This window comes from Coturnix japonica, chromosome Z (genome assembly GCF_001577835.2).
Source record: "Coturnix japonica isolate 7356 chromosome Z, Coturnix japonica 2.1, whole genome shotgun sequence".
Lineage (NCBI taxonomy): Eukaryota > Metazoa > Chordata > Aves > Galliformes > Phasianidae > Coturnix > Coturnix japonica.
The window spans coordinates 38,827,118-38,841,093 of record NC_029547.1 but is presented as its reverse complement, the minus strand read 5'-3'; the positions used below and the strand labels follow the sequence as shown (position 1 = coordinate 38,841,093).

Sequence of the window (13,976 nt, the reverse complement as noted above, 5' to 3'; positions counted from 1 at the left end):
GGGAGATGGGAGCTGGGCTCGAGGAAACAAACAGCAGTGGCAGCGATCTAAGGAGGAAAATTTATTTTACTAACTATGATATCAGAATGCAAAATAACACAATATAATACAATCTAATTGAAACTGAGGCTAATAAATCAAGTAAAACAAGAGAGAGGTTTCTGAAGGCCGAGAAGCCTACTTTTAAATTGAAGGCACCACAGCATGGAAGCACACCCACATCCGCTGCCAGGCACTGAGAATGAGCATCACTTCCGTGACGTATTTCCCTCTCTGTCCGTGAGGTCCTCTGGGATGTGTAGTTCTTTTCTGTGCACCACATGATGTCATGATGTAGAACACCAATAGCAAAAATTACAAAACCATGACACCATAGGATGTCAGGGCTGCCTGTGGAAGCAAATGCTCTGAAGCATCACTTGGAATTAATAAAAGCAGGAAGGAGTTAAGTTTTCATGAAAGTCACCAGTAATATCTTACTCCTACACACATTTCTGAGATATATTTTTTGGCTCAATAATAAATCAGAAATGAAGAGTGGGAGTATAGAGAATAAAACCAAGGAAATTGTCCAAGCCACTCATAATATACCAGAGTATTTTAAAGATAATTGAAATTTTCTTTGCACGTGTCCATTCTAGTTTGCAGCAGGAGTGAGAAGAGAGAAAATCTATTACCAGAATCATCACTTAGGAGACAAATTCTATGAAGACTGGCATCAGAAGACTGTTAAAGAAGGTGAGACTTGCTAGTTTTATCTCTAATACTGCAAGACATCTTGGGTGTGCAAAGCATGTGGCAGTCTGATGCCTTGAAACCTGAAGGCAGTGAAATGCATTTCACTGATTCCTTTTGATAAGAATTTATTGCTGATAGCAGTGTAAAGCATATGATAAATACACCTACATAAAGTATTTAATCTACAGTTATATAGAAATGTATATTCTGCAGAAGAACTCATATATGGATTTGGCCCAAACTTTCAGCTATCTGGCTTGCCATGTCTTACAGTCTTAGTATTTAAAGACAGGCTTTTTGGCCCTTTCAGAAAATCTGATCCATGAGAATATGCAAGAGGGAGTTTCCAAAGGAAGAGCCTAAAGTCATCAGCTATTTTGAAATATGGAATAATGAACATCCTTGGACATGATCTGTGCTCTAAAAGAAACAAATACTGTATAATTTTCATTTTTCTGTTGCCTGTAAATTATAAGGAAATCACATCAAAATGTCTGTATAAAATTTTACCCTATCCATCTTTAAGTGACAGCTTTGAGGTGATTCTGGGGACTCTATTTTCAAGTGTTGGAACATGTTATCTGCTATTAATGTGCAGCAGTTTGGGTGTTTTGTTTTACTTCCTCACAAGTCCCCAGCTGAATATTAGTTTTGAAACTCACAGTCTTTATTTACAAAAAATTCCCTTTCTTCCTGAATAATTAAAAATAAAATTCATTGAAACATAGTTCTGTCCATTCATCAGCATTTTTTCCTACAAGGTTCATCAGTTCCAGTTCCCATTCCAGGGAATTCTAAACCTGTGGTGATGGGTTGTGATTTTATCATCTGGTCATTTTAACATTGTTCTAACATCTCTTACATTTTCTAGGATCCATGGATATTTATAGTATGCCAGAAGGGAAATCACAAGCAACCACAACAACAGAGATGCCAACGTATGTGAACACACAGCAAATAAATATGGAAACTCTATTGGCGCTTCAGGCAGATGCGGAAAACGACATCAGTGGAAACAGAGATAGTACCAAAGAGAGCAGCCCAGAAAAGGATCTGTTTGACATGAGTGAGCCCCCTTCCTTTTCATTCCTTTTCTAACAGGAGAGTCAATATCTTTATGCAATAATTCTGCATACAAATAATTATAGAATTGTCCAGATGGAATTTTAGTGTTAAGGTGAATTTTAGAAATCACAGAGGTTTCATATCTGACATGGTTAAAAACGCAGTTGACCAAAGTCTTGAAGCTAGTTGGTACTAGATCTGTGCTAATCTGAGCTGAAACTTTTGTTTTCCATAGCATCATGGCTATCTATGTTAGAAGGAAAATTAATCATGGACCTTGTCATGTGGGAAAGTGAGTTAATGGCTGGAGAACTACCTCCTTGCCTGCCCTAAGTATGTGTTACTAAAAAGTCAGTGCATACAGCAAAAACTTTATGCAGTATGGAAGCTGAGTGGGAAATTACAAGTCTGTTATCTCTTTCTCTGGGTAGGACTGGAATCCTACCTGGCTATCTCTTTTAACTTGGGCGTTATTCTTGGGAGTCAGCGTTCCCAAAGTCAGTGTATTATCTACAGTCTTAAAGTACACATTTAAGCAGCAGCAGAATGTAGGCCACAGTTTGCTTTCACCTGGAGGTAATCATCCCTCTGTACTCAGATCTGGTGAGGTCACATCTTCAGTACTGTGTTCAGTTTTGGGCTCCTCACTACAAGAAAGACATTGAGGCCCTGGAACGTGTCCAGAGAAGGGCAACAAAACTTGTTAGGGGTCTGGAGCACAAGTCTCATGAGGAGTGGCTCAGGGAGCTGGGATTGTTTAGCCTGGAGAAGAGGAGGCTCAGGGGAGACCTTATTGCACTCTACAACTTCCTGAGGGGAGGTTGTGACGAGGAGGGGCTTGGCCTCTTCTCCCAGACAACAAACAGGACCCGAGGAAATGGCCACAAGTTGTATCAGATGAGGTTTAGACTGGACATACGAAGGAACTTTTTTTCTCAGAGAGTGGTCAGGCACTGGAATGGCCTGCCCAGGAAGATGGTGGAGTCACTATCCCTGGCAGTGTTCAAAAGGTGTCTGGACAGGGAGTTGGAAATATGGTTTAGTATTTTTTCTGTAGGTATGGTAAAGGGAGGATGGTTGGACTACATGATCTTGTCGGTCCTTTCCAACCTTGTGATTCTATGATCTTATGATTCAGTGCCATCATCTATGTCACTGATGAAGATGCTGAAGAGCACTGGTCCCAAGACCACTTGTGACTAGCCTCCACCCTTACACAGAACTATTAATCACAACCCTTTGGCTATGTCCAGCCAGCCAATTCCTAATCCGTCATATAGTCCATCCTTCAAATCCACACCTCTCCAATTTAGAGAGAAGGATGTGGTGGGGGACCACGTCAAAGGCTTTGCAGAAGTCCAGGTAGGTGATATATATTGCCCTTTCCCCATTCACCGAAGCTGTCACTCCTTTGTAGAAGGCCACTCTCGATCTGCCCTTGGTGAAACCATGCTGACTGTCTCAAATCACCTCTTTATCTCGTATGTGCCTTAACATAGCTTGCAGAAAGATCTTCTTCATTCATGATCTTCCCAGGCACAGGGGTGAGGCTCACTGGCCTGTAGTTCCTTAGGTCTTCCTGTCTCCATTTCTTATATCTTTTTCAAAACTGTCTTTCTGGCATGCTTTCACTGATTTTAGAATGAAAGGGACAGGGGAGAAAGTTAGGGAGTGTACATATGTATGGAATGAGAAAAGTCTGCTGTGCGAAATTATTCATGTTAACACTGATTTCTAACAACTTTGCCCTTAAAATATAAACATGCTTAACTCTATACTACACATATTCCTTTCCTAAAAATGAAAACCAATTTCTTATGTTCCAGTTTCTTATGTTCTTCATTATACTTTATTGACCATTGGAACATAATGAAAAAATAGGACCCGAAAATATGTCAACTAGAACAAAATTAGTAATTTGTCAAGTTAAACATGGGCTTTGTGCAGACTGTAATGTAGTGAAGACATGCACAAGATAGATTTAAGAATTAGCAAAACTGTGACAGTTCTGTATGTGTCCTTTTAATCTGACCTAGAATAACTTCTCAGTGGTCCTGTACAAGTATGGCTATGTGTCCCTAGAGTTAGAGCAATCTATTTAGAGCTTCTGTAATACTTCACAGTACTGCTCTGCAGATGTCCTTTAGTAAGTCTAGTGGGCACAAAAAAATATGTCTTTTTAGTATGTTCTAGTTGGCCAAAAAAAAAATCTGAAAGAAACACAGCCTATAGTGAAGCATGCACTGACCTATTTACTATTTCTGTAAGACTGCTGGGACATTTAACGACATATTTTCATTCTACTCTTGGAATTAAAGATTCAGCTGAAATTTAAAATATTGTTTCTCAACGGCTGATTTCACTGAGGTAAATCACACTACAAGTGTCAGTCCACCTCTGTGTCACAAGCTGAGGCTTGGAGGAGGCTGAGTAATCAGGGTGACTGACTCTTTCTAGAGATACCAATAGGCTGGAGACTCAGTAATGGATAACTCTTAAGTGAGTATGTTGCTTGACAATGGAACAGATATGATTATAATAACTTTGGGTACCAGTATTATGCAATTTATTTGAAATGAGACTGAATGACATAACTGTTAAAGCAAGAGGACAGCTCTGTTTTGTATCAAGGTATATAAATACAACTGTTGATAATGGCTATTTCCAAAAGAAAATAATTATATTTAAGAATCTCCTGCCAAGGTTCACTTCAATTTTTGTCACTATTTTTCTGCATGTCACATATTATTTTAACATATTACTCTCCTTGCTCTTAGAATATGACATGAATCAATAGGCCCAGCAGCATGCCTCTTTCAATTTCAAATGACTGGAATATCACTGTTTTGCAGTATGATTTACCTATGAATAATCTTGCACTTCTTCTATTTCCACAACCAGAACCATTTGAAGATGCCCTCAAGAACCAAATGTCTGAGCCTGTGCTAAGTAAACTGACTTCTGTTGAATGTACTAGTCCTCTCTTATGTAGAGCTACTGACTGGACTAAAACAGAAGAGCTGAGTATAGAGCCATGGTATCAAGGAGAGATGAGCAGGAAAGAAGCTGAACAGCTGTTAAAGAAATGTGGAGACTTCCTTGTGAGAAGGAGTACCACAAATCCAGGCTCTTACGTGTTGACAGGCATGCAGAATGGACAAGCCAAACACCTTCTTTTGGTGGATCCAGAAGGAACTGTAAGTGTGACTCAGTAATATGGGAGGTTTCTGACTCTGTATTTTCTCTGAATATTTAAGCTTATTTGCAAGTGGTTGTAATGACAACCTCACGTTAGATGCCAGTTGCATCTATTTTTCTCCTAATCCCTAGGAGAAGATGTACTTCTTCACCTACCTCTAGTAGGGGTAGGTGAAGACATCCTGCTTGACTTAGCCAAAATGCAGGAAGCCTAGGGATGTGGTTCCCCAGCTTTGGCCACTGCAGTATTGTCTTACTCAAAAAGTGTAGCTAAGTCTCTGTTTAACCTTCTAGCTGCTGATTTCTGTGCACATTCAACCGGCCTTCATGCTAGTAGTTTTGAGGACTAAGACCAAGTCCTCCAAGCCATTAAGTTTTCCAGCCCTGAAAGCTAGGAGACAGATGTGGTAAAAACTACACCGTCACTTTGCTGCACAGAGACTCCTTTAGCTGATGAAGCCACCCAGTAGCAGCACAGTGACTGCCAATAACTTCTTGTTTCTCTAGCTGTCCTGTTGCACTTCCAGGGAGGGTGAGGCAGGCTTCAGCAATCATTGGTGTACTTTAATCTTGGCTTCTGGTAGCTGGCAAATGGCAACTCCTCTTAAGCTATAAAGAACAGCATTGAAAGCCACAGAGTAAAAGAGAAGCTCCTGGAAAGGAGATGGCCTGTTGGCAGCCACTTCAACTGAGACACCTGCAGGAGGAAGACCATGAGAATCATGCTAGTCTTGTGGACTCTGACCAGAATAACCATTGCACTCTCTGACCTACTTACTTACCTTCACCACACGAGGGCAGTCAAAGAATGTTTTTAACACTTTTATGTGTTTATGGATTACATGTAGTGAAGCTGTGCAGGGAGAAAATTAGAAAAGCCAAAGTGCAGCTAGAACTGAGCTTGGCTGCTAAGGTAAAGGAGAACAGTAAATATTTTTATAAACACATCAACAGCAAGAGGAAGGCTAGGGAGAATCTCCATCCCTTGTTGGATGCAGAGAGCAACTTGGTCACCAAGGATCGGGATAAGGCTGAGGTACTTAATGCCTTCTTTACCTCAGTCTTTAATACTAAGGCTTGTTACTCCCTGGGAACACAGCCCCCTGTGCTGGTAGATGGGGATGGGGAACAGAATAAGCCCTGCATGAGCCACGATGAGATAGTTTTGGACCTGCTCCAAAAGCTGGATGCTTACAAGTCCACGAGGCCAGATGGACTGCACCCTAGAGTGCTGAGGGAGTTGGCGGATGTGGTTGCCAAAGCACTCTCCATCATTTTTCGTCAGTCCTGGCTGACTAGGTATGTTGCGGTGGATTGGGGGCTGGCAAATGTGAATCTCATCTTCAAAAAGGATCAGGAAGATGATGCTGGTAGCTACAGGCCTATCAGTCTCGCCTCGGTGTCTGGGAAGGTTATGGAACGAATAATCTTGGGAACCATCATGGACCAATTAAAGGTCAACCAGAGGATCAGGTCCAGTTAGCATGGGTTTATGAACAGTAGACAAGCTTTCTAATGTTATGAACTGTCTGACAAGCCTGGTTTCATTCTATGACAAGGTGACCTGCTTAGTGGATGAGGATAAGGCTGTCAATGTGGTCTATCTGGACTTCAGTAAGGCCTTTGACACTGTCCCCCATAACATTCTTGTGGAGAATCTGGCTGCCCATGGTCTGGATGGCCAGACGCTCTGCTGGGTGAAGCATACGCTGGATGGCTGGTCCAAAGAATTGTGGTCAATGGAGTGGAGTATATTCAGAATATAGCATTGAATAATTACAGAAAGTAATGTTTTAATGAAGTATGAAAAACCATGAGAGCCTGCTGGTTTTCTTTAGTGATGCAGCTACGGGCAGCTGAGTGGAAGACATCATTTGTTATGCCAGTTGTTTGCTGTTTTCCTGTGACATTGTGTGCCTTTGGTGGCGCAGTAGTTAAAAACGCCGCTTTGCAACACCAGTGGCCTGGGTTCGAATCCCCCCTGTGGCGCAAGTGGTAGAAGTGCCGCTCTGCTACACAGAAGGCTCCAATCCTGGGGGCTGGACTCGATGATCTCTAAGGTCCCTTCCAACCTGCATGAGACTGTGATACTGTGATCCCATGTTCTAATTTACCAAAACTTTATTATGAAGACTGAAATATTTCAAGTGAGATGCTAGCCAAAGTACACTGTTTCTAGAAAGTTTTAACAAAAGTTATCTATTTTTGAGGAAAGTTGAAAGAAAATAGGTAATACACTTAATTTTAGAGCAGTGTCTGTACACTTTTTCTTGCAACACTGTAGTGCCATCCCAATACAAAGCACTATTTTAGCTTTACTCTACCTGTGGAACTATATGCCTTAAGTAGTTTTAAATGTAAAAAGGAAAAAGATGTTTTGAGAAGATGAAGTTATAAATTTAAATATCTCTTTGTAATATAAATTAGGTTTTGCTCTGTCCTAGCAGACTGGTTTTCCTTGCAACATTAATCTTCTCATATCATAGAAGTAATACTTCATTCAGCAGGATACTGGTACAAATGCTAGTAAGAGGGCCAGAGGAAATGACATTCCCTGTCCTAAAATGTTCCAGTTTCAAAGTCCCAAGCAGATACTATGCATGCAGCATGGGGCAAGTGCAAGTCAAATAGAAGAAGTGTCTGGTCAACTTCAGGCAAAGGGAATTTTCCAGTGGAAGCCAGCACTGTTTTTTGGTACCTTCTTTGTTGAAAAAAAGGCAGAGATGCTAAAGTGCACAGAGAGATTCTGATGTTGCCAGGAAAAAAAACGAAAACATTTAAAAGGAGCCCTTAATTTCTTGAAGAACAAAACTCGAGCTAGAAGTCCATCGTATGGTAAAGCAAAATGATGTATGGAAACTTTTCAAACTGTATACTAGCCCACAGCTAGTCAAGTATCTATTTGGGGAGACTAAAAGTGTCACAGAGAATAATTTCTACTGTTTCTGATGGGAGAGTAATCAGTCTCTAAAACATGATCAATTATCCCATTTTATTCTTAGAGAATTTGATGCAAAGTTAAGGGAAAAAGTATTTTGCTGCTTAATCTACTTCTTGCATCCTTTTTTTGAAGGTTCGTACAAAAGATCGTGTCTTTGACAGCATAAGTCATCTTATCAATCATCACCTTGAGAATAATTTGCCAATAGTTTCTTCTGGGAGTGAACTCTGCCTGCAGCAGCCTGCTGAGAGAAGACACTGACTCTAGATAATTCTTGCAATTTTTGTAACTTGCAAGTTATAACTTCTTGAACTGTATGTTAGAAAAAAAAAAATCATATTTCCTTATATTTCACCAGTATGTTTTCCTTAGTTTTAAGAAACTCTCTTTCACATGTTACACTTGAAAATAATCAATGCTTTATGTGGACATGAAGTCAAAATAAAAGGATTTCCTAAAAAGTAATTTCCATAAAATTCTTCTGATTCTCTAATATGAATATTAAGTGTATATATACACATTATACATAAATATAATATATATTTATATTTTTCAGGTCAGTCTGTTGATGGTATAGAACTAATCTTCTGTGCCATGTGTTTTTAACTTAAGAAAATTGCCAGTTTTGATTTCTCAGCTAAAAGCAGAATACAGCAGTCTCAATTTCAATTTTTTTTTCTCAAGGAGAAAAAAAAATAAATGAGTATCTTATCTGTGACTTTATCTAAGAAGCACAACTATGGGGATAATCATTGGATCACACTGCTTAAATACTGTGTAAGGGGAGTAAATTCAGCAACTTGTACTACAACTCAGAATTTTAACATAAAAGGATTTTTAAAAGCATCATTCAGTGTTATTGATACAAAAAGCATTTTATCTTTCTGATGTCAAGTCTGAATTCTTGTATGATACTACTCAAAGCATTTGTATTTAGCTTTAACAATGATTTGATGTGATCTCTCTGTGTACAAGTCTGTATGCAATTGGTTGTTTTTAATTATAACAATATTCTGCAACTTGAAATTATTTTTGAGTGATGAAGTTATTTCTAGATAGTTCTCTGATTATAGTGAAGAGCTAGGTGTCCTTGACTATCACTTTCCAGTGGAGATGTTATATACTGATGAGACAAGTTCCAGCACCTTGTGTTTAGTAGGTTTAATGCAAAACAGAAGTGAGTAGTCAAAGACGTTTGGAAAAAAACAAACAAACAAACAAAAAAAAACTTTTCTTCTTATAAAAACTGAAAACTATTAACAATCCATGATCAGTTTTGTAAATGATGTAATTTGCATTTGCCAAGTTATTTCATGCCTCTTCCAAAGTATAACTTGACATTGGCTTTCATCAAGTGATAGTGAAAATATCAGCTTTTCTCTAAATATGTGTTTAAATAAAGATGCATTTCTTCCATATACATCTGTGACTTTTGGTACTGGGAAATGTTTTAGTGAAGGTTTGTGCTGTTCAAGTGCAAGGACTAAATGAATTTATCTTTCTAGAATCTGTAAAATGTAAAACCATTGAGCCACACTGAATAGACACAGTTCCTGTTATAGCAAAGTTTTAGCAAGAGCCATGATTTAGCATTCAGCATTCCAGGATCACCAGCAACAGCATCTCTAATCAAATCAATAGATTTTGATTTGTTATGGCCAAAAATCAGCAGGAAAAGTCTTGGTTATGCACCTGCCTGCGCTGAAGTAGTCAAATGTAGAATAGACATTTGCTTTTAAGAATTTTGAAAGTTTAAGATTTGTTATATTAAGACCAAACTGATGGAAGAATTGATTTGGAATGAATTCAGATAACATCATTATATATATATGTATATATATGTATATATATATATATATATATAACAGACAGAAAACGACCAAAACACAAAAAAACTTATCACAACCTCAGATGATTTTCTTGGACCGTTTGCTTTGAAACATGATGAGTTTGCAACTTTAGAAAGTTTTGTTTTGGTTGCTCTCAAGAACAAAAACTGGTAAAGTCTCTGACTGATCATGTGACCTGTGTCATAAAAGTGCTTTTAATTCTGTAAACAGGACATTCTGAAACCAAACTAAGATGTTCAGTGAACAAAATGTTCCCAATTCATTTTGATTGCAGTTAGTTATTAGGTTTCTAAGTCTGGGTGCAATCTGAGACCACAGGAAAGAAATCAGATGAGCACGGCACAAATTAGCATGTCAGTGGGACAAGTGGAATTCTTAAGATCTAGGCTGTCCTTTTACCAGGTTGGAATTTGTGAGATAAAGTGAAGAGATCCTGAATAAAATCAGATTGATTTTATTGATAAATATCCATTCTTACCATATTTCCACTTGAAGTATCTCAATTGGCACCTTTTTTTTCATCATATAGAACACATGTCATTGTGGGCTCCCACCAATCTACAGCCATGTCCTGGAAAAGTTTTGACTGTGATATAACTAGCTATAAGAGAAGGCTTCTTTTGTACTACAAGCGTAACTGTATATCACTTCAGAAAGCATCAGATGGCTAATTTCTTAATACGCCTTCAAAAATCCTACCTGCTACCTCTCTGTTTTAGATTCCTAAGTATCTTGTCAACATATGTCTGGCAAAATGTGACAAGACACAGGTGTATGACTGAAGGTACTAAATACAGACTGAAATAATCATTTTTTTTTGTTTGTTTTTTTTTCTTACCATTGTCTTTACGGTAGCTTTAATAACTTAGAAGCCAAATAACTGCATGTTTTAGAAATTAAAGCAGGTGTCAAGAAGACATAAAATGAAAAATCTTGACAGAAAGAAACATACAGTTCCTCAAACTATATGTCACAAACTGCTTCTAGGAAAAGGTGACTTTTTCAGGCTGTTCTGTCCAATTTGCTAAGTCTGTTCACTGATGTTACAAGTACATGTAGCTTGATTGGCTACAGTTTAGTCGTAAGTGTTTTGGGCTGCAACAGCGTCCTGCTGTGACAATATCCTGGGAGACTCCAGTCAGATGGCAAGGTTCAGACCCTTTTCTAAGTCACTGGGAATGATTCTGAAGCTAGCCAAGAAGGAATAGCATAGGGGCAAATCAAAGTTCCTTTTGCACTGCCACTGCTTTTTTTTGTCATTGTTACTCTCATAGATCTGGCTTTCCTCCCTATGACAATGCTATAAAAACTGTATAGCCATTTGGATGTTGCCATTAGAGTTGAGGAGTCAGGGCTCATTTCTGTGAGGAAACACCATTGTAGGCAATTGAAGATACATGACATTATGAAACTGATTTGAATGCTGTACAATTAATTAAAAACTGTACTTCCAACACCATTACAATTTGAGCCTTCTAATGTTTGCCTCTGGTTTTGAGCTCCCTCTCCTTCTGATTTTCTTCTCCTATATAGTCCCAATGGCAACACACTTACTTGTTTAGAAATATGATGATCCTTTAAAACCATGACTTCAAGAGCTGGGATTTAACTGAAAAATTTTACTAGGCTTAACAGAAATCACTGAGATTAAATAATATTGTAGTACCCTTTTATATTTTCCCAGGGAATAGTTGGCAAGATTGAAGTGAAATTGAATCAGAAAATCTCGTTATCAGTTCTGATTCCAGCTGTATTGCTACTTTGTGAACTACAAGCAATGAAAATACATTAGATTCCTTAAAACAAGTAAAACAACTGCTTCTGACTTTTTTTTTTTTTTTTTTTTTTAATATTAACTATTCTCCATTGAAGTTGGGAACACTAGATTAGACAGTTGAAGTATAGTCATATTCACAAATTTTCAGTTTCTTTAGGTGCTTTTACAAGCAATGGAACCCAAAAGGTTGAAAACATGAGCTGAAAACTTAATTACCTTCTGACTTCAATGAGAGTTTACACAATTACTTTGTACATGAGGAGAAGGTAAAAGAGGAGAAGTACAGTAGCTTTCTCCACTGCAAATCCTCAGGGTTCTATCAGAAATTTATCTACTGTACTTGTTCAACTAAAAAGAAAAGAACAAAGGAGATAGGTCTCAGGCTAGTATTTAAGTACAAAATGTGCGCTGTCACATAAGAAAATGTTTACTAACTGCCTCTTGTTAGCTAGCAATGCTAAATTTCTAATATCCTGGTATCATTTTTCTCCTTTCCATTACAAAATGCTCACATTTCTTATTGTCATGGTCCTCAGGCATCAGGATGTGCAGTTAGAGGAGGAGAGTCTGTAACATTTATATGTTACTTATACTTGATACATCAGCAACTGCTGCTGATATATCAAGCGCCAGCTACAGTATTCATAACAGAATGTATGCATATTTTGCTATTTGTAGGTAGTAAATGCTGCACTTCGAAACTGTTTTGCAGCCTCCAAGACACTTGCATCTCTAGAACAGAACCTTGCAATCTCTGCTTGTTCTGATGTTACAAATCAGCTTTGAAACCATTGTTCTTAGAATCCCATGTCTATTTGAAGTGGTGAAACAAAGAATTTTTAATGTAAGCCATATTTTCCTTAAAAAAATAAAAAATAAAAAAAAGCTGAAGTAATAACTACATTTTCCTTCTAATCTACGAGACAGTCTCACAATATGCTTATAAGAAATCCAAATATAGATTTACCTCATTTGCTAAAAAAACACGTTGGTTTGCAGTGTATTTTTTGTGCGAAACTTTGCACCTCTCAACTCTTCATGCTGCCTCAAAGCTGTCAGGGTATGGAGCTAATTACTGCTGTATTTCTTATTCTGCCCACACATACTCAGTGTCTGTGAACTTTGCTCACATCCATTCAGGATGCAGCTGTAACATGCACAAGGCTGTGTAGAGGACAACACGGACATAATGACAAGATGGATGTAATCTACAGTTAACCAGAGACTTGGGGAAAGCCAAAAGATGAAAAGCTGCCTGAAAGTAGACAGTAGAAAGTAGAAAGGAGAGTAGACCCTGGGGGTTAGAAGTATGAGGCTTGGAAACATGAGCCAATAGACACATAAGCCACTAATAAGAGCTGTCACCATATTATAAACATGCTAATTGTCTGATAGAGTTAAAGCAGAGCCACAGGAAGATGTGTTGCAAAACACCTGTGCAATGCCTAAGGCTCATCTATTTCTGAGACAGTCCTGATCTGTTCCTCTGCATTCTCCAACATGTGCATCATGTATGGCTTCCACTGAACAACAGTGAACAACAGTTTTTAAAAACTTTTTAAAAAATCTCAATAAGGGGGATAAGATTTCAGAGCTGCAGGTTTCTAGCCAAAGTACTGTATAGTGGAAAAGCTAAAGGAAGTGTGTTTAAAACTTGTCTGACAACAGCACAAGCTGTGGAAAGCAGAAGAAAAAAGGAAGTTGAAACCAGGTAATTCATGTTTTTCTTTATATTTTGTGGACAGCAATGAAACAAAAAAGTGGCTATTTTGCTGTAAAAGGGAGTCTGACTATACATTTTATATTTGTTAATATTTACTACATTTAGAAACATTTTCAAATTGAGAACTGCAGGAAAAAATAATGTGTATGGAAAAATTGTGATCACTTATATCCCCGAAAACTTTGGTGAACCTCAAGTTTTTTACTCCTTACTGATTGTGATATTGTAGCTATGGAGGCAAATTTTGTCTGTGAGGAAGTCCTTGAGCATCAAAGTTTGGAATGTAAATGTCATGCAGCTGCTTTCTGATTATTCAGTTTGTGTTTGATAATCAAATTAATAAAATAACAAGCACTGCTGTCGATACTGAATGTATGTAAACTGGGCGTGAGTTTGTGCTCCTATGAGCAGGTTCCCTAAGAGACCATCTGTATATATATTTGCCTACCTACCTATCTACCTACCTACCTACCTACTACCACATTTAACTGAATAGATTGGATATTGAATATTTTTAAGTTAATGAACTACACAGTAGAAATAAGAGACCAAATGTTTCAGAGGACAAGGTAGCATGTAAAGGTATTGGTTCTTAGTTACACTGGTAATCTTAGTTACACTGACTTTACACTAGAGCAGTTCCATTCACTTTGACAGAGATGGCTTTGATTTCCACTTCTCTAT

At 38.1% G+C, this 13,976-nt stretch overlaps 1 protein-coding gene across 8 annotated transcripts in view; it reads left to right on the top strand.

Annotated features, from left to right (window-relative positions):
• Nucleotides 1-13,663, top strand: part of SHC3 (SHC adaptor protein 3) — a 63,991-nt gene extending 50,328 nt beyond the window's left edge. For 7 of the 8 annotated variants that reach the window (XM_015849361.2, XM_015849364.2, XM_015849366.2 and 4 more), the window contains 4 exons: nt 642-738; nt 1,610-1,804; nt 4,705-5,000; nt 8,075-13,663. In XM_015849361.2, coding sequence (XP_015704847.1) covers nt 642-738; nt 1,610-1,804; nt 4,705-5,000; nt 8,075-8,203 — 717 coding nt within the window. In that variant the 3' untranslated portion in view covers nt 8,204-13,663. The remainder of the gene's footprint in view (nt 1-641; nt 739-1,609; nt 1,805-4,704; nt 5,001-8,074) is intronic. The other variant, XM_015849367.2, reaches the window with a different exon arrangement.
• Nucleotides 13,664-13,976: the final 313 nt, after the last annotated feature.